Source organism: Vulpes vulpes, chromosome 3, assembly GCF_048418805.1.
Source record: "Vulpes vulpes isolate BD-2025 chromosome 3, VulVul3, whole genome shotgun sequence".
Lineage (NCBI taxonomy): Eukaryota > Metazoa > Chordata > Mammalia > Carnivora > Canidae > Vulpes > Vulpes vulpes.
In genome coordinates this window covers 61,933,202-61,957,687 of record NC_132782.1, presented here as the reverse complement: position 1 = coordinate 61,957,687, position 24,486 = coordinate 61,933,202, and the positions used below count along the sequence as shown (strand labels likewise).

General features: G+C 48.0%; 1 protein-coding gene across 2 annotated transcripts; it reads right to left on the bottom strand.

Annotated features, from left to right (window-relative positions):
• Positions 1-973: 973 nt before the first annotated feature.
• PDCD6 (programmed cell death 6) lies at positions 974-20,687 on the bottom strand. Of its 2 annotated transcripts, none has more exons than XM_026019151.2 (6): positions 20,494-20,687; positions 19,321-19,382; positions 10,828-10,872; positions 9,513-9,671; positions 4,489-4,598; positions 974-1,530 (listed from the first exon to the last, which is right to left on the bottom strand). In XM_026019151.2, exons 1-6 carry the CDS (start codon positions 20,586-20,588, stop codon positions 1,432-1,434), a joined length of 570 nt encoding a protein of 189 aa, XP_025874936.1. In that variant the 5' UTR covers positions 20,589-20,687; the 3' UTR covers positions 974-1,431. The 2 variants fall into 2 exon arrangements, with proteins under 2 accessions (XP_025874936.1, XP_025874937.1); XM_026019152.2 differs by having other exon boundaries at positions 9,519-9,671; positions 20,494-20,683.
• Positions 20,688-24,486: the final 3,799 nt, after the last annotated feature.

Here is a 24,486-nt window from a genome sequence, read left to right as displayed (position 1 = left end):
GGCGGGGCTCCCATATGCACAGGACAGAGCACAGTGGGCTGAACGAGAGCAGCATCTTCCAAAGCCACCTGTTGTAGCCACGGTGTGGGGCAGGGGGGCAGGCAGGCAGCAGAGGGGGTACATGGCTTGGGGGTGAGTGATGGCATGGGGTTTATTAGCTGGAGATGCTGAGTCCAAGATGCCTGTGAGAACCCAGAGAGAAACCACTTGAGCCGCTGGATATGTGGGCCTTGGTTCTGAAAGCCTCTTGGAGTCAGAATTCAAGGTATGGGGTCAGACTGAGCTCACTGAACTAGAACCCAGGGTCGCTGTGAGCATGTTGACGTCTGGAGACGCACCCAACACGGAAAGTGGTAGGAATCCCTGAAGACTCCTCACAGGCCGTCCCCCACTGAACTCATGGGGTCAGCCTATGCATCCCAGAGAGATTCTTTACCCCTACCCCACTATTGTAATCAGGGGTGTTCTGACCGGAGATGTCAACAAGACCCCTGTGGGACACCAATTTCTGATGTCCGAGATCCATTTACAAATCAACACCGCCCCGAATGTCCTTGCAACCCCTGCCCCAAATTCTGGTTTGGGGAAGCACACAAAAGAGAAAAGAAGTAGAAAACAGCCTCAGTGATTCCGTGGGGGGACACGGTGGAGGGCCCCCCAGGACTGGCTGTGTGTCAACAGAAGGTGACGCAGACTGCCCTCCAGCTGCCTGCAGCCCATTTTCATGTTTGAAAACCACAACCAACAAATCATCACAGGGCAGGACTGAATCATAAATGACAGAAACCCACAATTTTCTAAACCAAATCTGGGTTTAGAGGTTCAGAGAAGTCTGATGAAATTTAAACCAGCTTCTGTCACAGAGGACAGAGGCAGCCTTGGATTTCCATAAGCTGAGTCAGAGGGACACCCCAGAAGGTGTCCCAGACCCCTGAGAGCTCCCATGTGAGTACAGCTGAGGCGGACAGCGACAGAGGGCGCATGTGCTTTATTGCTTATGTTGCATATTCAAATACAATAAACCGCATTTTAAAAATGTAAGGCACGTAAAAGCCTCTGTGCAAGTTCCGTATTATTTTTAAATTCCTATTGGCTAATAAAAGTACTTCCACTATAGAACTGGAGTTCTCTAGAAATGCACATGATGGATTTTTTGCATGCAGGATACCCTGAAACATTATCATATCTAACCTCATGGCACAACTGGATAGTCTCAAATCAAAGGTCTGTGTGTAAATAATGATTATAAGTATTATTATATTTGCAAAAACCTTATCAGCTTATCCACATATATACAGTCGGTCCCAAACGTTAGTGATATGAAATCTAAAGGAAGAGCTGGCTGCATCTGTGTTCCACTTCTTTAAAGGGAGATTTGGCATCTTTGAGCCGTCCTTGCATAAGTCACCTTGCCGTGTGCAAAGGCCAGGGTTATACGATGCTGAAGACCATGGACAGATACTGTTCATATGACACCTGAATCCAGCCGTCTTGATCCGTATCGTAACGCCTGAATATATCTGTCAACCTCTGGGAACGAAACATAGGCATTTAGATCTTGATATTTATTAAACAGGAGAAAGAAAATGGGTTTCATAAGGACATTTAGGAACCAAATTCACCCAGGTCTCCAGACACCCCCATCTCTGATAAGCCAGGGCAGGGATGCATGGGTGGATATCTGTGACTATGGTCAGTTGGGACAGTGAGGGTAGAGAAGTCAGGGGTGGGGGTGGGCTGTAGGCACAACTCCACAATACACTCCAGCCCTAGGCCCTGGTTTCCCAAATGGTCCAGTGGTGAGCCTGGATCCTCCCTTCCTTATGTAGGACCAACCTCGTGGGGGCCCTTCCTCAAATGCTCACCTTTGGTCTGGTCACTTGCCACTCAGGACACAGAGCAACCAGCCCTGACTCGGCCCCCCGCCCCTTACACCCAATAGGTGAAGGCCTAGACACAGAGAAAGGAAAGGAGGTAGGTCTCCCTGTACAGCCTCAGGGTCCCTCCTGCCCACCCCACCCAGAGGGCTTAGTCTGTTCACAAGCCTGATCCCCCTCAATAGGTCAAGAGCAGAGGGGAGAGTGGCCCCAGGCATCTCCCCAACTGCTGGGCACTGGACAACCTTAGTAGACCTGAGAAATCATATGTGCCAAAAGGAAGCAGGCAAAAAGCAATTCCCCAGGACAAGAGAAGGAAACAGTGTCCAGGTCCATCACAAGAGCAGGCTGGAGCCCGGGCCCGTGGCAGCAGGTCAGATGGGGTCTGACACAGCTGACCATCTGCTTGGGCATCAGCGGGGGCGTCCAAGCATGCGTTGAGATGCTAATGCCAAACCAACTACTGGAACCCCAGCAGCAGCTAGCTCTGCCTTCAAGAACAACAGGCAAGTCTTCTCTATACTTTCTTTGTATTTTCCCAAGATTTCTACAAATTTTCATGCTCTTTTGTAAAAATCATTTTCAAAAAGCCTTCTTCTTCCTGTAAAAAAGGCAGATGAAGGAAAACATTTTTGAGGATATTTTACTTGTGGTCAGCAGCTTTTCTTTTATAGATCTTGCACCTGTGCTGTGTTCAGGGTCGCGAAGGAAGGGTGGGTGGGAACAGGACCTGACATGGAGCCGGGAGGCAGTGTCCAGGTAAGCTTCTCATGGGACTCTGATCGCGTTACCCTAGCTACTGAAAGCCTACACTTGATGACCTTTGCTTAAGAAATATAAGGATCAGATGTTTACTCTTGGGACATAACCTCAAATGAAAACTCTAACCCTAGAGCAAATGAGATGCAGACAGTCATGAGATTTTTTACACTACACCTTTTCCTACAATATTCAGATAACACTGCAAAAACATAACCCAGGGTCCCCAGACTGAGGCCGAGATGGGGTAAGGCTCTCCCCATTTCAGAGAACCAAGGCTCAAATGTTAGCACACGGGCTCTCCAACCGGGCCTTGAGCAACAGGGACTGGGCTTTTCCCCAGACTCATCGGCAAGGAAATTAGGCCACAGAAACTATACTTTTACTGACCTAGTATTTTAGTGGGGAAAATTTGGGAATGTTTTCCAAAACACCAAATTAAATTAAAAAACCTCATGCCGTTCACATGTCTCAGGGGACTCTAAAGCTGACAAGATGTAACCCCAACCTGGATTCAAACTACAAGGACTTATCTTTCAAAGACAAGTTCTACTAAAGTATTTATGGAAAAACATTTACTTTCCACGGATGGAATTTGTGTCAGAGTGAGGGCTAGGAGTGTTATGGTCACGGAGGAACAACATCAAACTGTCCACCAGCTGATAACTGTTGAATCTGAGTGACGGGCACATAGGTTCATCATACCTTTGTCTCTTTTTTTAAATTTGTCAAAATAAAAACTTTGAAAGCTATCTGAGTTTATCAGTTCAGGGCATTTCTAAGCTTCAATCTATGTGACCTGGATCCCTACATAGAGACAGGAGCAGGGCTCTGGGAAGGGTCTGCACCTGCTTCCCTCATAGGCAAAGGAACAAGGCCCTGGAGGGAATGTGAAATGTAGGGGTCAGCGGGATTCATGAGCTCCACCAGATGCTGCCTGGCAATGGCTCTGACACCTGAATGAGGCGCTGTGAGCTCAGAAGCCAGCTCCTGTTCCCGTAGCTTACCTCACACAAAATGGCAGAACACAGCCAAGATCACAAAAGAAAATGTACCCATTTCCTCAGAATGAAAATACAACAGAAAGAGCAGAGTATCCAGGAAAATAATCCACTTGGCTTAGAATACGTGAACTCATCTGAAAGGACTGCTCTGTACCACAGCTGACCCTTGAATGCAGGGGTCAGGGGCAACGAACCCTGGAGTGGTCGAAATCCACGCATAACTCTGATGCCCCAAAACATAATGAGTAACAGCCAACTGCTGATCAAAAGCCTTACCAATAATGGTACATATGTTTTGTACGTTTTCTGTATTACGTGTGTATTCTTACAATAAAGTAAGCTAGAAAAAAAGAAAATAGGGACGCCTGGGTGGCTCAGTGGTTGAGCATCTGCCTCTGGCTCAGGTTGTGATCCTGGGGTCCTGGGATCGAGTCCCAGATTGGACTCCCTACATGGAGCCTGCTTTTCCTTCTGCCTATGTCTCTGCCTCTGTCTCTCATGAATAAAGATTTTTAAATAAAATCTTAAAAAAAGAAAAAATGTTATTAAGAAAATAAGGAAAATACATTTTCAGCCCTATACTGTATTTATCAAAAAAAAATCTGCCTAAGAATGGACCTACATATTTGGTCGCATGTTGTTTGAGGGCCAGCTGTACTCCCACGGGGAGAACAGGCTCTACTGGTCACACCTCCCTCCGTTCAACAGAACTCCACAGACAAGACTAACTCTTATAAGCTGCAGAACTGATTCTACTGAAATCACTCATTGCAGGATGGCACTTCCCTCCTTCCCTTGCCCCCTGCACCAGAGCTCAGCTCTGTCAGCCCCCAGGGAGCCCCAATTACCTGCAAGACAATGCAGCCCTGGATGAAGTCATCAAATGCAATCTGCCCCCGTCCTTGTCTGTCAAACTTGCGAATGAGGATGTCATGAAACTGGTCAGAGAGCCGGTACCCTGGAAGAGAAGTGTGAGAATGAACACAGGCCAGGAGAGTGGACATCCCGTCAACACCCCCATCCTCTTCCCATAAGGCCCTGCAGCCTCTTACCTCTGCTGATAACAAATGACAAACGACCGAGGCTGGGGTGGGAAACACAAGGCGCAAATTCGCTCACATGCACTCTGGGAACAAAGCCCTCACTCTGCAGTACTCCCCATGTGCAGTCTTGCCAACAGCTGACTCGCAGACCACCACCTTCTTCTGCAAGGGTGAGTGTCATAGGTGGCCAGCACCATCGGGTACAGCAGGTCATTCAGGTGAGCTCACTTGTTCACATCCAGTAGACTCACTCTATAGTGCTGCACCCCAAGATCACCCCGCAGGGCAGCCAGGCTTCATTATCAAGTTTTCATCTCACAAATGGTAAGCCTCATTGTACATTTGAAAGACCATATCACTGAAGGCTTCCAAATAATCAGAATGTAAACTCAGGGAATAGCAGAGCAATTGATGGGTACTCCCCTACATAAATAGCACACTGACACTAGGAAATGCAAGGTTACAAGGAATAAGGCAGCCCCATAAAATTCACAACCCTCAAGGGTCATCAAATCTTATGACAAAGAGCCACCAATTCCACCTTCAACTTACTGAAGGTCTTGAAAAGGTCTCCAACAGGGAGGCGGTCCTGAAGACACGAGGATACCTCTCAGGGCCACTCTAGACATAGACAAGCACACCTACTTCCTTCCCTCCTAATCCCACTACCTGTGTGACTGTGGAGTCCTTACTTATTCAGGAGACAAGATCCAGGGGCCAAATATATTTACTGGTTTTCGGTCCTGCTGGAATCTTTGCGAGGATATATGTACACCTATTATCTGAGTGAATTTCATAGTTAATTACCTGCATAAACGCTTAATTACTTCACTAAAAAAAGATTCAAACATGCACACACATGACAGTACCTTCCAGAGTGGTCAGCATACTCTATGCATCTGTGACTTAAATCCAGGGCTCCCTTCCCTGCCATCTGAAGGCAAGACAGGATCCCTGACTTAGGTAAGAAAGGCCCAGGTTGGTAAGGGCTGAGCTCACCAGGGTGTGGAGAGCAGACGACAGCCATCGCTGTGCGGGTCTCCTGCCCACACAGAACACACAGGATGCATACTCAGCAGTGGTACAGACCACAGAAACAACTTCTATCATCCCTGTGATTAGCTTCCAGTATCCCTGGCCTTCAATACTAATGTAGAGAGAACAAAACGAATGAAAACCAGACTAGGAAAATGAGTGATGAACAAACAGAGTACAAAAGAGACGTTTATGTAAGAGGCAAAATCTGGGAGCAGACTCTTCTGAGAACTTCCTCCATTGAAAAACCACATCACGATAACCCTATCCTCATAAATTAAGTATGGGGTATCCTCTGGAAATGCAGATCAGAACAAGGTGGCTCACACCGGTCACTGTGACTGGTATCAGAGACCAGAAACCCCACATGTTGGCGAGGATGTGCACTGTTGGTGGGAAGCAAACTGGTGCAGCCTCTGCTGCAAACAGTATGGAGGTTTCTCAAAAAGTTAAAAATAGAGCTCCCATATGATCCAATAATTTCGCTTTTGGGTATTTACCCAAAGAAAATGAACACACTGATTCGAAAAGACATCTGCACTCTCACATTCACTGCAGCATTATTTACAGCACCCAGGATATGGAAGCAGCCCAAGTGACGGACCGGGGGGACAGACACAGAAGAGGTGTGCACACACAGGAGTATCAGGCAGCCATAGAAAAAGATGATGCCTCTGGCGACAGTATGGATGGGACCTAGGGTGTGTTATGCTAAATAAGTCAAAGAGAAAGACAAATAACAGATAATTATAGAACAAACAACACAGAAACAGACTAAGTAACGGGTGGTATTGGAAGAAAGAAGTGAAGAGGATTAAGGAGAACAAACCTGAAGTTATAAAATCAGTCAGTCAGGAGACAAGATGTCCAGCATAGGGAAGACAGTTGATCATACCGCCATGGGGTGACAGATGGCGACTATGACCCTGGTGAGCACGGAGTGCCTTACAGCATCCTCCAATCTCTATGTTGCGTACCTGACACTCATGTAACATTATGTCAGCTCTACTTCAACTAAATTAAATGAAAAACAACAAAACAAAACAAACAAAGGTGGTGCCCTCTGTGTGCAGCTCCCCCAGCCTGTGGCCCTGGTCAGACCTGATGTGCTGGCCACAGGGCCGCACCCTGAATGTAGGAGAGTGAGGTTCTCTACTGAGAACAAGCACAGGAGGGGTGAGACATCACAGCTGTCCTGATGACCCCACAAGTCACCAACTGCCTATTCTCAGCACCACATACCTCCAAAATCCTGGCTGCTTATCAGTAACTACTCTCCAGGGTACAGAAACTGCGGCAAGGGACAGACCTGGGACAGGGCATCCACTCATGTGTATAACCAGCCTGTGGCATAAAAAAGGGGTGGGGGCTGCTCGTGGACCTGCTAGGACCCCAACTCATGTGAATGGGCTGTTAATTTCTAAGGTGGGTCCACAGCACCAATTTTGTGAGCAAATGTCCACATGTTCCAGGGACGCAGAATAAAGTGTTCTGGGGTAACACGGCACAAGCCTTGCAGGCCTTGGTGCATAAAACAGAGACAAAGCAGATGCAGCACCAAGTTGATACTAGCTGAGGTGAGTGACACTGAATGGAGGGCCCTGTGCTCTGATAAGCTCTTCGTCAGAAAGCAGTGAGCTGGCTGGGCGGGGAGGGAGGGTGAGCTGTCCACACCTGACTGCCTTCCCCACATGGGAGGACCGCACCATGTGGGGGGACTCCTACTCATCAAGCTGTCAGGGCCCGCTATTAGCGGGGTGAGGGTGTGCCTCACACACTCCCTTACTTTCAGGTCTCTGTATCTGGTGCACAGCACATACCAGACCTGAGTTTTAAAAAGGAATCCGTGAGCTATCATACCCAGCATGTGGGCCTGAGAGGGTAACCCAACACACCCAGGGTTGGCCCAAGACATGGAGTGGACAGACGTCAGAGGACACTTTCAGGCTCAACTCCCCCCCCCCCCCCCCCCCCCCGATTCCCTCATGCGTGTGCAGAGCTGGAATGCAGCCCCCCTGCTTGACCACGGCCACACATCTGTTCTTAGAAGCTGAAACTGGACAGGAATCTTTGCTTCAATTACTACCGAAAATCTTCCAAAATTATGTGGAAAGGGTAACAATGTCCCTTTCTGGAGAAGGCCTCAGAAATCAAGAACCAATTGCAGGAATAGACTCGTTAGAACACTGAAGAAATGCTATAGCAGAGTATTTACTTTCTCTAGAAAATGTCTATAAGCCAGGTAGGAGCCCGGCCTCGCCCACCCCAACTGTGAGGGGCTGCCACATGACCTCCATGACTGAGGCTGGAGGACAGGATACTGCCCACCTCAGTGCTCCCACTGTGAGCTCTAAGGACCCAGTGGGTCCCTGGCACAAAGGAAAGAGGGCTATAGGCCTGATGACACTAGGAAGTGCTGTGTTCCGACACCTGAGGTCACTTGTCTGCACACAGTTCACAGGACCCAGCTCCTCTCAAGCTGTCCTCGGCCTCCTGTTCCTTCCAGCCCCAGGACCACTCTCTGTAGATGGCTCCCACTGTCCCTCCCAGCCCTTCCGTATGACCCTCCCCATCCCCCAACCAAAGGGCAGAGCAAAGTCAGCTGTGTTCCAGTCCCAACACAGAGAACCTGAGGCCAAGTCCTCCCTAATCCTGACCCACACCTAGCGAGCCGAGAACACAAACTTCCCATGGAGTCCCAGAGTCTTTAACTGAACAGCACAGGAATTCATAAGGAAAGAGAAAGAGAAGATGGTCATAGAGTGCACACCCAAAGGGAAAATGGGAGAAGAGTAGAAGTTGGCAACACATTAACAAGAGAATTAAGATGTACTTTGTATTATTGAAACTCAAAATACCTAGAAGTTCATTAGTACATTATAATAATACGTTACAGAAAATAAAGTACCTGATTTGCTTCTAGAAGGCATTCACAAGTAGCCTTTTAAGCAAATGCAGAAGGGGTTTTATGATGGGGCCCAGTGAACAGAGGGCTAAGTCAGATCATCCCAAACATACCAGAATCTGGGTGGAGCTCCCACAAGCCTTGGACAAGTAGTCCGTGTCCATGATTCCTTGATATACGAAAAATCCCAACTTCCTTGAAGACCCACACACCAGCATCAGAGGCCCACTGGCCCACTCTGGAAAGGCTGTGTACACACTCCTGGTGGCACGGCATACTTGGGCTGACACGCACATGAGAATGGGAGCTCGCACAACTACCAACGTTGTACCTGAGGCATGCGACTGGCACGGCCACTTACAGAATCTCTTACAAATACCCAATCATCTTGCTATGTGTTGTGATATATCTCACATCACAAGCCGCCTGACATTTTATTTTCACTTATTCCCATGCAACTGTTTGCAAAGCTACCATATTCTCAGTGTGCGTGTGACATCACTCCATTTCACAAAGATAAACGATTGCATAGCCCTTATCTCATTTTGGATGGAAAAAAACACATAAAGCCTCCATGTCAAATATAAGCCTTCAGGATATAAATAATATCAAAATATAGATCTGTATGATGTCAACAAAAATTTCATAATTAAAAAAATCAGTAAACTGAGGGACGCCTGGGCGGCTGAGTCGGTTAAGCATCCGACTCTTGATTTCAGCTCAGGTCATGATCTCAGGGTCATGAGATCCAGGCCTACCTAAGATTCTCTCCCCCTCTGCCCCTCCCCCACTCTCTTAAAAAGAATCAGTAAACCGAACAAAGTAAAAACATTAATGGCACCTCGTCTCCAAAATGAAACATGCTACACAATCACCATAAGTGAATTACCAAAACCTGAGAGTGCTTGCTTGAGCTCGTTCTTGTCGATCATCCCAGAGTTGTCCCTGTCGTAGGTGCGGAAGACATTCTGCCAATCTGTGATGTACTTCCAGACGCCAGTGAACTCGCTAAAGTTCACGCCAGCTTTGTTCTCTCGGTCAAACATAGCTGAGACAGAAAGGAACATGAGTGGTATGCAGTGGTGGCACGTCAACGTCACCGCATAAGCAGCTCCATCCCAGCACAGTAGCTCCCACACCCCCCTGGGGCCCGCTGCCTGCTCAGCTGCCCGGGAACATAAGGCCCGCTGGGCGCCCCCGCTCTGTCAGGAAGAAATGGAGGCCCCGAGTGAGGCAGCCACCTCCACGGTCCAGCTCTGCGGGCAGTTCCTCCTCTCTGCAAGAGGACCGAGAACCACCCCTGCAGGCCCACTCCAGTGAGAAAAAGACTCTTCGGGCTTTTTTTTTTTTTTTTTTTTTTTTTTAAAGGAGCCTTTTTTTTTTTTTTTTTTTTTATTTATTTATGATAGTCACAGAGAGGCAGAGACATAGGCGGAGGGAGAAGCAGGCTCCATGCACCGGGAGCCTGATATGGGATTCGATCCCGGGTCACCAGGATCATGCCCTGGGCCAAAGGCAGGCGCCAAACCACTGCGCCACCCAGGGATCCCCTCTTCGGGCTTTAGATTGTTTTGTCAGTAAGACCTGTTTTTCATTAAAAAAAATCAGCCTAGGGGCCCCTGGGTAGCTCAGTCAGTTAAGCTTCCAAATCCTGATTTTGGCTCAGGTGGTGACCTCAGGGTCGTGGGATGGAGCCAGCTCCTCTGAGCTCAGCAGGGAGTCTGCTCTCTCCGTCTCCCCACCTCCCCCTCAAATACTTCTCTGAAAAAGAAGAAAACAGCCCCATTCCAGGTCCAGATACGAAAGAACCTCTGACTATAATTACATATAGAGGCAAAGTGGTTGAAAATACATATAAAAACTCAGCCTGAAAGACTGTATGCAGAAACGACAGATCATTTGGTCTCTTTTCACGTAAAGAGGCCAAGAGAAGACTGAAAGGCAAGAGCTCTTGGTTGCTCAGACGTACACCATAATTCACGGAGAGCTCCCGTAAGGAAACACCAGGTCAGAGCTGAGCATCAGTGTTTCTGCCAGTCAGCAACCGTGCAAGGTGTGGACAGTGTGTGAAGCATGTTGGGCCTGTCTGGACACGGACTCTCCAGGGCTGGGAGCGCAGGTTGAAGGCCACAGGCCACAAGCACAACCTGCATCCAAGCGCCAGGAGTATGCCTGTGCAGGTGGGACGTGGCACCGTTACTTACATATGATGGAGCGGACAGTCACTGGATTAAATGGAGTCCATGTGCCTGAAGATAAATGATAAGAAATAGAGTCAGAGAAAATCGCTTCAACAGCAAGCTCTAAGACTCTAACCTGTAACACCAGAAGCTAAAGAAAGTAACCCACTGCACACGGGAAGACCTCAGCCACCAGAAATGTCCCTGGGGGGTGTCACCCTGGGGGAACATTTCTGGTGGTTGTATGTATGTTGTTGTTGGGGTCCTATCTCGCAAAAGACATCCGTTCAAAGCTGTTTATGATGAGGTGAAGCTGGGGGCTCGCTCTTATTTACCACATAAACAAGATAAAACCCTATCTTTACATATGCTCCACGCTCAGCATGTATCCCCACACAAGTCCTGAACTCACGACCCTGAGATCAAGACCCAAGCTAAGATCAAGAGTCAGACACACAACCAATGGAGCCACCAAGATGCCCCTGGTTTCAGAGCATTTTAATATACATTCAATTTTCAAGGAATGCAGTTACCAGGTAAGTTGAGAAGTACTGAAAAGCATACCATAAAACCATGCCTTAAACATTTTCTCCTGAAATTACAGTCTGCGTGTTTTTATTATTTTCCTTGACAGTGTGAAAAGGTAATTATAATTATAGTATACGTGCTGCCGAAGTGAGCACATGAAAAGGTAATTACAGTATTCTATGATTCACTTCAGAATTATAATGAGGATATTACAGGATATTTGTTATAAAGGGCACTGCTGATTCTCATAGAACTCTTTATCAACTGATAAAAAAAATGTTCACTAGATACTTCTATGCCCCTGAGCGATTTATACCATTATCAACTTTTATACTTACTAAAAACAAAGTTAAAAAATATTTTTCTTATGGAGAGAAAGCAGTGTCTCTCCCCACATCCCACTTGTATAAAAACACCTCCTATTTTCTTCTATATATAAATCTGTTTCCATTTTTTATCTCCACACAGAGACCCATCCCCTGACCTTACATAAAGGGACCTTTTTGCTCAAGTTTGAGGCCTTCTTGGATATGGGTGGTGGCAGGAGAGTCTGAAGGGTACCACCCTTCACACGCTACCACATTAGCCTTCTCACTGCAGCTCTCGAGGACCACGCCCACTCGACCCAGGGCTCATGCACATGCTTCTTGTCTCCACCTCCCAAACACACGCGCACCCTTCACCCCTCCCCTCTCCTACTGTAAGCTGCAGGAGAAAGCATCCCCAGGAGAGCTTTCCCTGAGCACCCCACCTTCCCTCAGTCCCTAAATGAAATCCATCTCCTCTACCAGTGCACATTTGAGCTTCCTGTTTGGAATATCTGCAACCATAATTACTCAGTGAAGGTTGTTCTTCCCCTAAAGGGCACACTACAGGGCTACATAAGCATCTTCTACAGGCTTTAAAATGTTGAGGGGAAGGGTGAGTGGCACCCTGTATATAAAGCTATTGGGAAAAGTATTATTTGAAAACCAATATAGTAAGAACACTATGTTACAAAGAACCCAACAGAAAGGAGAATTCTAAACACACAATGTCACTTCTTTGCTGTTTTCCCTCCCTCACCCCAGGCTGCTGCAAGCACTGAACTGCTATTCCACAGGAGATGGCCCAGCACTGACCAGAAGCCCCAGGAACCCAGGAACCCAGGAACCCAGGAACCCAATGCACCTGTTGGAGTCTTCCCTCCACCTCTGATATAGGCTGATAATGAGCCCTCAATATGTAGAAGTGAAGCCTACAGACCCTCCTCACTGTGAGCAGAAGCATCATGGGGCCATCTCTGCCAATGACTTGTCCAAAGAAGTGTGAAACAAAAGCAACACAAGTGTAACAGTTAAGTAATGTGCAACACGAGCACTTGTGGTGAGGGCCAGGTGCCACCGGGATAGGCATGCATGGACCGCCCAGAGAGGGTGCATCCCTGAGGCGACCCAGCGGAACCAGCAGCCATGCTGGAGGATTCCAGGCTCAGGAGAGAGCAAGAGGTCACCTGGAGCTGAGGCAAGGATGGAGAGAGGCTGCCCTCAAGCAAAGGCCCACAGGTCTGCTACTGTGCAAGGGCGAAGGTGGAGGCAGGCTGTCAGTGCCTCGCTCATCCTTCTATCACCCAAATGGGGCCTGACTCTCCAAAGAAACCAAGGGATAACAGCCAGGCCGCTTCTCAGACTAAACATCAAAGCTCAACAACCCACAGGGAGGCTGAAACACTGCCACATGCAGACATTTAGATACATGAAGCATTAAATGCATTTGAGTGTCAGCCTGAAAATCTAACTACTTTAGAAAACAGTTTTCTGTAAGAAAACAAAGCACCGTGCAAATAACTACTATTTACAGAGCTCATGACAACAACATGCATTTTTCACAAGCCCTATACCCCCAGTATAAAACTCTATCCCAGGTTTTCTGTGCCATCCCGAATTTCAAACATTCCCATCTGCTTTTCCCAGACACTAACATGTTTGGATATCAGAACCACTCATCTTGAGAAAGACTTCCTGTCAGATTTTTAATTAGAAATAGATGATCAGGGCAGCCTGGGTGGCTCAGGTGGTTTAGCACCACCTTCAGCCCAGGGTGGGATCCTGGAGACCTGGGATCGAGTCCCATGTCGGGCTCCCTGCATGGAGCCTGCTTCTCCCTCTGCCTGTATCTCTGCCTCTCTCTCTCCTGTGTATTCTCATGAATAAATAAATTATATAAAATCACTGTACCCAGAAGTCATGCTTTAATTTCATCTCAAAGAACTAAAGAAAACATTTACATGGAAAATCAGGTTTTTCCATGTAAATTTAGTATACTTTTTTTACCTATAATTTGAGAGTGGAGCTAAAGCTTTAAGAAGCAACCTTAAGCAAATGATGACAGCCTAAGGAACCATCTGTAGTTATAGAGGCAGAGACAATCCCCATCAGGATCCTCTATTATTTTCCCATTCAACCCTCAAGCACACAAATGATTGCAGGAATTTCCATTTTCAAAGGGGAAAAAAAAATCCATTCTGCTCTATGATAATATATTTATTGTCTCTACTCTCCAAAGAGTTTTCTTTCTTAAAATTATGTCCTGTTAACCACAAACTTAAATTTTGGCTTCAGTGAATGGTTGAGGGTTAAGACTTCATAACACCTAGCATTCGTACAATTGAAATATCTAACTATTTTGAATCTTTTGGGGGGAAAAAATCAGACTTTTAAAGACATCATTGGGCAGCCTGGGTGGCTCAGTGGTTTAGCGCTGCCTTCAGCCCAGGGCGTGATCCTGGAGACCCAGGATTGAGTCCCAAATCAGGCTCCCTGCATGGAGCCTGCTTCTCCCTCTGCCTGTGTCTCTGCCTCTCTCTCTGTGTTTCTCATGAATGAATAAACATAATCTTTAAAAAAATAAAATAAAATAAAAATAAAAACATCATCATTGATCTGTTTCCACTTTACTTCATCAGACTGGGAACTCCCAAAGAGACTTCTGCCAAAGAGAAGGTGTAGCAAATCCTGCAGAGGTGGATACCCAGCACTGGCATTCAATGCACAGAATCTGCAAGATTTTGGTGCCTCTTTGTGTTCAGCAAAATTCTACACTTCACCAGTTTTCTTCAGTTACAGCTTCAAACAGAACCAGAAATACGGCCTTACTGAAAAGCAATCTGAATACTGATTAACAGCATTAATGATGCTATACCCCTTGATCTGATAAATCTCACTTCTAGAAATTGATTCTATGAAATTTTGGGTCAAATTACTACAGTACTTACATGAATGAAAATTAGAAACAACGTAAATAACTAATAGTGAAACACTTTGAATTCCATCACTGTAGATACACTGTCTCAATTCCGTACCAGGCAGATGCAGGATCTGGCCCATTGGGGCTTGGCTCAAGGGGGTAAAGGATCTAAACTTCCAGTCTTCCTATTTTTATATCCAAAGAAACTGGGGCCAGAGATGTGATGCACCCAAGCCCACGGAGTAATTTGTCGGTAAAGCCAGGTCCACCCTTTCTTTTATTTGTATCTGAAACTCTGGCTGGGCACATTTCTGGAAAAGTTCTGGAAAGAGCACACAGGTCAGGCTACGGGTCCGCAAGGACACCCTCGGACTCCAACACTCAGTTTGTTACAATGAAAGGACAATAAAATCAACAAGGGGAAAAGGCACTAGGAGAAGCCCAGTGGAGACTGTGCAGCCCAGGACACGTTCACGCCTCCAGCTATGAGCTGTGAGAACACAGGCAAAGGGCTATCAAGTAGAGAAGCTTCCATGTCTAGAGTCCAGGGTTTCTCTTGGGGTCCATCATGGAAGCTCCAGATACCCAGAGAGAAAGCAGGTGTCTGCCATAAATCAGACTGTTAGTACCAACTATCCAGGCAAATAGGCACCACAGAACTCAAGGTCCGTGGTGGACAAAACACTCTTCTCAGTCAGAACCTCCCAGGAGGCAGCCAGCCATCAAAACCCCTCCTGGGAAGGAGCAGGCTCTGAGCATCCCAGGCCTGCGGAGCCAGTCCTCCCCCATACACAGGCAGAAGGATGCGGAGGGTGAATCTCTAACAGCCCCAGCTGCATCCTCAGCAGCAAACACTCCTACCCATGGAACGGGGCCTGTGGGGGCAGAAGCAGCGATGGGAGCAGGAGCACAGTCTGCGGGGGCTGTCTGCTTCTGTGGTCTGATTTCTTTCATTTTTTTTCTTACTATGATCCCCAAGAGAACTGGAACTCTATTTTGATAAAAAACACCTTAAAAAGAGTATATGACTTATTATTTTTTAAAGTACAGCTAAAAAATATCTACATAGGTTTTGTGAAGGCAAATTTACAAAAGCACAGAAAAGAGGCTTGACCAAAACTAAATTCCCATAATTCCAAGAATATTGTACAAGTTAAAAAAAAAAAAGAAGAGGCACCAAATTGAAGATAGTCTATAACATGTCATTTCAAAAAGAAGGCAAGAGGGGTGCCTGTGGGGCACAGTAGGTGAAGCATCTGCCTTTGTCTCAGGTCATGATCCTGGAGTCTTGGGATTGAGCCCAGCATCAGTGGAGAGTTGGCTTCTCCTTCTGTGGCTCCCCCAGCTTGTGCTGTCTGTGTCTCTCTCTCAAATAAAAAAAATCTTAAAAAAACAAACAAACAAACAAACAAAAACAAAAACAAAAAAACCGAAGAAGGCAAGAGAACAGTCTTCTTCTGTCTTTCTTCATACCTATTAACCATACACCTCCCTGAGAGCAGTCAATTTTAGAAGTTTTCCTATGGAAAAAAATCTTATAAAAGACTCAGTGTATGGGACGCACAAGTACTCTTTCAGGATGGTTTCAACTAGATTTTAGCAGACAGCACACATGCACAGATTTAATTAAAGTGAGAAACCCTGCAAGTTTGAAACTTCAGTTTTCCCACTAATAATAGACTAAGTAAACCAATATCCTGAAATAGCCTAATATTGCAGTTCTAATATGAAAACAGAAGCCTATTCGTGGGGGAAAAAAAAATTAGAAGTCAAAATAGTTTCAATTGCATCAGCTATGGGAAGTCAAGGGGAGTGAAGAGGGCAAAGATGGGCCTACTCAGGAGCCAGTTTCTGCTCACACACTACAGCTGTGCACAGGAGCCCAGCCTGGCCTTCCTTCAAGAAGTAGTCTAATGGCCAGAGACACCTATAACAATGATCACACGGAGCTAGAATGGAGAGCGTCAAGGACAAAGCAGCGATGCCACAGTGGCTCAAAAGCAGGAGCAGACACATTCCTTCATGCAGAAAACGTGAAACTCAGAAAGTACACAGAACCCTCCCAAGGAGTGGACACCAACATGGAGAGCTGGGAAGACACCAGGGCTCAGCGTGCTTTGAGAGCCTAACTGTGAGGACTAAACCCACAGTACAACATGAGCAGAAGCATTGAAGGGTACCAGCAACACGCATCTGTATTTAGATCCTGGCTCTACAGCTTGAGCGTGGTAAGGATGACCTCAGCAAGCAGTACTATCATCTACTCTGTGAACCTGGATCATTAATAACCTAATGCTTTATGGCAGAAAGGATTTAAATTTATAAAGGTAGCCACAATAGAGAAAAATGAGATAAATTTTAAGTGTATTGGATGGGAAGAGAAAAGTAGGATAATAAAGTAAGGAGTCTAAGACTAGGTCAGAAAAATTGACCTCTCAAAATTCTAAATTCACCTAGTGGCAAGCCACCAATTTAACTTTCATTTTTTTAGCAGCTAATTTGAAGAAAAAAATTGGTTAAAAAGATTCAGGGTTACTAAGATACACACAAACAAGACAGAAGAACCAGCACAGGTGCTTGGAACACCGGAGGCACCGTGCTCCTGGGAGAAGTGGGGTGGCTGTCTCTCTGGCACCTGCCCCATAGACAGTGTGGAGGCTGCTGTGCCTGCTCTTGGGTTAACAGTGACCACCTGCTTCTGAGGCCAGTTCACGCCTCCAACAAAAGCTGAGGGAGTCCCACTGGGCAACTCAATGAAAGTACCTCCACAAGGGCCACTGAGACAGTCCCGACCACACTTATGAGTCGAGTTTAACCAGATTTAACCGATTTCAAAGGATCTTAGCAATGGTGAACCAAACATCCTCTAGGCAATTGTTAATAAACACTCTCTTTTAAACAGGTTCAAGATCAAGTTCTGACAGAGTAAAGACCCATCTTCTTTAATAAGCAGCCGAAATAGATAGCAGCAGTGACACCATGTAGTGAAAACACAGAAGCCTAAACCTACAGGTCAGAAGAGGTTCCGCCACCACATCCCCCAGGGCTCATAGGACAATGCCGACGGGTGATTTGGTTTGTTAAGTGCTCAGCACAGTGCCTATATGCACTGGATGCTCAGTCAGTGGCAACTGTCATCATCATCACCATCCCCTGAGCTGGCTCCCTGGCCAGGAACAATACTACTACTGTACCCTCAGCCGGCAACACTGAACCCTGCTGCGTGCCTGGCACTGTACCAAGCGTTCTGCACGCATTTCCTCCATCTACACACCCAGAAAGGTCAAGTCCTTACCCAAGGTCACATTCCTAGAACTTCTGGGGCCAGGATTTGAATCTAAGGAGGAGCCCTCTGCAGGGACACCATCATGCTAATGAGGTCAGAGTGTGACCATCATTCCCTGAGGGGTTTCACACAAATCCAAACCTGGGTGGCACTCTCGAAACTTCAAGCAAACAGACAAAAAGATGTCCAAATGGGTCCTGGGTCAGTCCTCACTTACTGGAAAATAACGCAAAAGGAATGACCCCTGAGAGCACTCTCACTGTAGAGGCTAGACTCTTTCACAAATGACTGTGAAGACATCTGTTTTGGTCAATAATCAGAAAGGGGTTTTTTTATTTTGTTTTTTTGAGAGAGTGAGAGAGGGTGAGAGTGGGCCAGTGCAAGGGGGCAGGGGAATCCCAGACAGGTTCCACCCCAGCATGGAGTCAGACACCGGGCTTGATCTCACGAGCTTGAGATTGTGACCTCAGCCGAAATCAGAATTCGGACATTTAACTGATTCAGCCACCCAGGCACCCCAACACTTAGAAAGTTTTAAGCCAGATCTGCTAACGTAGCCTGCTGGATTCCAGCTTGTTTTGACATCTTTCTAGTAACCCAGTCTTCTACTCCTCCAAGTGAAACTCAAGCCCTTGGAAACACAAAAAATGAAAAGATGATAGTAAGAGAAGAAACAAGAAGGCATAGTCATCAAAGCTGAAATAAAGAGTTTTCTTGGTTTCCTGAACACGGCAACATACATACATGTCTGCGGCCCACGCGTTAAATGCTGGAAAAAGTCAGTGGTATCTACCATTCTTTAAACTGCCTCCCACTAATAACGGTGGATCTCTCAACGTCTTAGAATCAATCCCTTTAAAACCTTCAATGGCACACCTCTGGAAAGACAAGCTACAAATCTAAGAATCAGAGAAGACAGTGGCATCTGAAGGATTTTTACAAGAATAAATAGCCAGGTATTTACTGAAGGGTCTCAAACAGTACTTCCGCGGATTAATCATGCTGGAAGCGGCAAGAACCGGACTCCATGGAGAGCCTCCAACACACCACCACAAGAGCCAGGACACTGTAACCCGGTCTGAGTGCCTAGTATTCCCCCACCGATAAAACCACCTTCCCACAATCCAGCTGCCAGCGCCAGCCCTCCAACATCCCAGTCACTTCCCCGTGCTGCCCTGGCACCTTGTGATCCTCTCCAGAGAGGTTGGAGAGATGCAGCTACCTGAGAAACTCAGCGATCTTCAATGTACCTCAAAGTGCATCTACACTTCCTATCCTTCCCTAAAGCCTCCCTGCATCCCCCATTTCTCAAGAACTCAGCAAGACACTTGGAGCAGGACGTCACTTGGCAAAATAAATCAGAAGCACCTCCACCACGTGCCAGCAAGAAGAGTTAGGCCTTAGTAAGTCCTCTGTACTTGGAAAAAGAAATTGTTTACAACAAGATGGGTCAGGTTCAAAGTTCAGGTCCTACTCACCGTTGGAGAGTGCTTGCTGAAGCTCGTTGTCCGATATCACCCCGCTCCTGTCTTTATCAACCCTACAAAATCAAGACCGGTGATTAAAAGTGCAGGACAAGCAAAACACAGCAAGCACACACGTGGACCTCTTGCGTCAATTCTATATTCACTCTGGTGGCCTCCTTCCCATGGCCCTTCCACTGCACTCAGCCAGGGTGTCTCCCGAATTCTGCTGGGAATAAGGAGATGCATGAGCGCCTGCTCTCATCCTAAGTGCTCCACCAACCAAAGTCCAAGTTGGTTCTCCCCAGAGACACTGAACCATTTCTTCTCTCTTACACCTTCTCAAGCCTTTCTGCTTTGCTTCCCTTTGGCCAGCCTGAATTCCACCTGCACCAATTCCTCTCCTTTCCACAAACCGCAGAAACACTGCTTCAGACAAGTCCTTTCCTGGCTGTGGGCCATTCAGGTCCCGGTCACTCATTCACTTGGAAGGACGACCCGGGATACAAGTACCAGCTTCCTTCGCAGCCGAGGCAGCCTAACAGCACTGAAGCAGCCTGTTTCTGTTTACCCTAAACAAGCATCCGGGAGACCTCCAGGAGCAGCAAGCTCCTCAGGCTCTTGGCTGTTGGGAACGTGTGTGTAGGCGGCACCTCAGGGCATCTGGGGGCGGGGCTCTGCACCTGGACGCCCCCCCCCCCCCCAGAGCGAGGGGTGAGCCCCTGGGCGGCAGCAGGGTGGGGGGGTGCTGAAGGCCCGGGAGAGGCCTAAGGGAGCCAGGCAGGAGGCCAGGGTGATGGGAAGACTAAGTGAAAGAGGAAGGAGGCAGTGGGGAGGCCCAATGGAGCCAGGAAGGAGGCCAGAGCAGACAGACTGGAGGGAATCAGGAAAGAGGAGGGAGGGGAAGCCAGAGGGCAACTGGAAGGAAGCTGGGCGGGGGAGGAGGCCAGAGGGAAGCCAGGAAGGAAGCCCAGGAGGCCCAGGGGAGGCCGGAGGGAAGCCAGTGGGAAGCCAGGGAAGGCTGGTGGGAGGCCAGGAAGGAGGCCAGGAGGGAGGCCGGAGGGAAGCCAGGGAGGAGGCCCAGGGGAGACCGGGGGTAGGCCAGGAAGGAGGCCAGGAGGGAGGCCAGGAGGGAGGCCGGAGGAGGCCGGTGAACCTGGTAAGCGCCCGGGTGGCGCCGGGGCTCACCTCTGGAAAACGTTCCACAAGAAGCTCTGGTCCGGCAGCGCCGCGCCTCCGGCCGGGCCAGCCCCAGGCCCCGGGCGGTAGGAGTAGGCGGCCATGGGCCCAGGCGGCAACGCTGGGCTGGGCTCCCGGGAACGCTGGAGACCCGGGCGGCTCCACTTCCGTCTCTGCTGGGGCGGGGCCTGGCGCTGACGCCACTTCCGGGGACGCCGGAAGGCGGCGTCGCCCGCGCCGCCGAGCCCCTAGCGGCCCGGTTGCTAGGCGACGCCCGGGGCCGCGGACCCCGGTGCGGAGGCCGCTCGGCCGGCAGGGGGACCGACAGGACGCGCGGAAGGGGCTCCCCTCGACCGTGTTTCATTCTTGCACACGACGTCCCGGGACCGAGTGTGACCGAGGGGGACGAGACACTTTTCCGGAGTGTTTCTGCGTCCCCGTGCGTCGGCGGGCGGTGTCACCCGCGTCTCGCCCCTGCCGGCGTCGGGGGTGGGCCCTGCTGGTCCTCAGGGCGGGCCCGCCCCCGCGGAGGCCCCACGACGGGCTCCGCGGCTTCCTGGCTCTCTCCGCCAGATTCCTCGAGGGAACGGGGATCTCCCGTGACCTTCCGGGATCTCCTGTGGGCTCCCGTGATCTTCCATGACCTCCTAGGATCTCCGGTGACCTGGGATCTCCCCTGATGTACCATGGCCTTCCGCGACCTCCCGCGATCGCCCGTGACGCTGGCCTCGCCTGAAGTGCCCCCCGCCACCTCCACAGGAAGTTTTCCCACGCTTTAGCAAATTCACATGGTTTCTAAGTTTCTCCTCACAAAGTACTCACTGAGCAATGTTTTCTGGAATTTTCCACAGCCTCTGAAGTCCGTCTGTGGTCTGTGTCCCATCTCGGGCCCCTAACTCCACAAAATTGATAGCTAGGATTCTGCCGCGCAGTTCGCGGGGAAACTTCCAAGACACAACCCGGCGGGCGGGGCCGGGTCACGGTGTCGCCGTGTGCCGTCTGCCCTGGAAGGCCACAGCCACACTTCTTTCCGGTGGCCAGCGGGGCCCACAGGGTCACACCGCACCCTCGTGACTCAGGGACTTCGTGGGGTCCTCAGGCCAGCACCTCACGAACATCAGCTGCAAAGTACACATGTTCCTGACCAGAAAACCATGGTGGGCCTGGTCAACAGGCAAGGAGCTGTAGCCCAGGCCTCCGTGTGCTTCCCGGAGTCATCCTGTGGGGCAAGGCAGACTCTTTAAAGGGAGATTAAGTAGTAGGAAACGAAGGCTTAAAGACAATCCTGCCCTGCCCCCCAACAATGTAACTCACTAAGGTACAGATGATTCTAGAAGGCTTCTTCAGAGACACTAGCTGGTGCAGTCCCTCCCTTCACCTCAGCCCTCATTTCTAATGAGCCACTGGCTCCAACTGTCTGCATGGAACAGGTCGGGTGGGGCACAGCACCTGGGCCATACTGCTAGGGCAGGACTAAGCCTTGGGGCCCTCTCAGTGAATTGCTGCCATTGGTGGGGACGGTGTTGCCTGGAATCCTGTGGCCTCATGGCAGAGATGCGCAGCCACAGGGGAGACCGTCTCCTCGCCAGCAGAAAGATGCAGCCTAGCCCCTGCCTAGTTCTACAGACTCAATCACTTAAAGTATTAATGTACTTGCCACTATCCCCTCACCTATCTTGGGATTCAGTTCCCTCTTAACCAGGTCTGTTCTAAGCTTTCCAAGTAGATGGTGCTCCTGGATGGGAGAGGAGAGAAATAAACTGAAAGACAACACTGCTCTCTTCCTCCCATTAACGTTAGCACATAATGTATCTAATGTTGGGCCAGTTGGAAAATGCCTTTTATTACCCTTAGCACTTTTTAAACATTGGCTATTTCTGGGTGCTAGCATTCCTAACACTTCATAGTCTACCCTCTTGTTCATCGTATGTCTTTGGCATATAGCGAACTCTCAAATGTTAAACAAATGGATGACCAAGTAAGTTATATGTCCATTCTTTTGTGTGTGTGAATGTGTGCATGGGCGCGCGCGCACGCACACACACACACACACACACACACACTTTGTATGTATCCACCCTAACAGCTTTCCCTCTGAAGGCACATTGAGTTGTCATTTGTGCCTCATTTTCTCATCAAGACCACCAATGACTTGTACTGTGACATTTACATGCTAGAGACCTTCTCTGTCACTTCCTTTTTACAGACTCTGGTGCAGAATTCTAGGGGATGGAGCCAGCTGTGCCCAGGCCTCCGCCTCCTTTCCAACCAATATTGTCAGAATTCAGTATGAAAGAGAATGACCACTTTTTATTTAACTCAGGTTTTATATTAGGTAGTGGCCAATTTATCATAGGTGCTGTTTAATACACTAGTGACTGTGTATACTGCTGTTGGCAAACAGAACTTTCTGCAACAATCCGACTGCTCTGCTGTCCAGTGTGGCAGCCACTTGCCACATGTAGCTACTGACCACTTGAAATGGATCAAGGTGACTGGAATGTAATTTTAAGTTTTACGTAATTTTGGTGAGCTTAAATAGCTATGTGGCTATGGCTAATGCTATGGACAGTTGAAAAGTACTGTACTGTATCTTAATTTTTTGCTTTTGATCTATATTAGAAATTAACCACATCTCTCTGGACAGTATTCTAGTTTTTTACCTTGATGCACATTAAAAAAAAAAATTTCTCTGGTCTGTAAATTCCCCTAACATGTGGGTTCTCTTAGAACCTTGAATATACATTGTACAAAATATTTCCAGTACAGAGATGCCTGGGTGGCTCAGCAGTTGAGCTTCTGCCTTCAACTCAGGGCATGATCCCGCAATCCCGGTATAGAGTCCCACATTGGGGTCCCTGCATGGAGCCTGCTTCTCACTCTGCCAACATCTCTGCCTGTCTGTCATAATAAAACAAAACAAAACAAAACACCCCAAAAAAACCATATTTCCAGTATGAAATATTCTGTCCCATAGAAACTTGTATTTCCAGACCCACTCCCGTGATTTTCTTGGTTTCAGAATGTTCATAAAAATGGTCCACAGGTTGACTTTTGGTTGAAAAGTAGCAGACATAAGGAAGCCAGGGCCTCAGTTACTTCTTTGAAACCAATCAGCCCTTCTGTCATCTAATTATGCTTCAGGTACCTGCCTTTGCCAGCTTTTCATTTATTGTCCTGACACTTAAATGATGTTTAGATGCCCATATTTATACTACCACTTCTGCAAAATTCTTTAGCACGCTGTTTCATCTACTGGTTAGCATGGAGGTCTGAAGTTGTCAGTCATCTCTCCACCTGTTATCTTCTGAAAATCATCTCCATGTTTGTTGACCACATCACCCCAAACAGGTGGTTTTCAAAGGGTGGTCCCTGAACATACTACACATGCAGATTCTCAGGCCCAACCCCAGGACCTGCTGAACCAGAAGTCCTGGGATGGGGTCAGGAATTATTCAACAATCCTTCCAGGCAACTCTGATCCACATGCAATTTCCAGAACCACACTGGGGATAGCAGAAACGGGGTCTTTAGATGCTATCATTCCTTACTCCTTTATCTGACTATTTTATTATCCATAAAATACTTTTCCTAATCAACTAGGTTATCCTGAATGGCAATTTGTGGATTAAAGGCAGGATAACCATTTCACTATTTTCCTCTAATTGTCCATTTTCAGTATTAGTAGTTAGTGCCCTAGTTACTTCCAAAAGTGACTGTTTGCTCAGTGTTGGCTGAGTTTTTAAACTATCATTATAAATGAACATACTAATGTTTTTAATATAGTCAATCTGTGGCTATGGGGGAGAGGGCAGTGGTAAGCAGACCCCACAATTGGGGTGCTTAGTAAGCCCACTGCTACTGGGGCAGAGCTGGGCAGTGTGTGTTTTTTCTTTTTTAAAAAAAAGAACAGAGAAGGGGTGTCTGGGTGGCTTAGTTGGTTGAGTGTCTGCCTTGGCTCAGGTCATGATATAGAGGTCCTGGGATTGAGCCCTGCGTTGG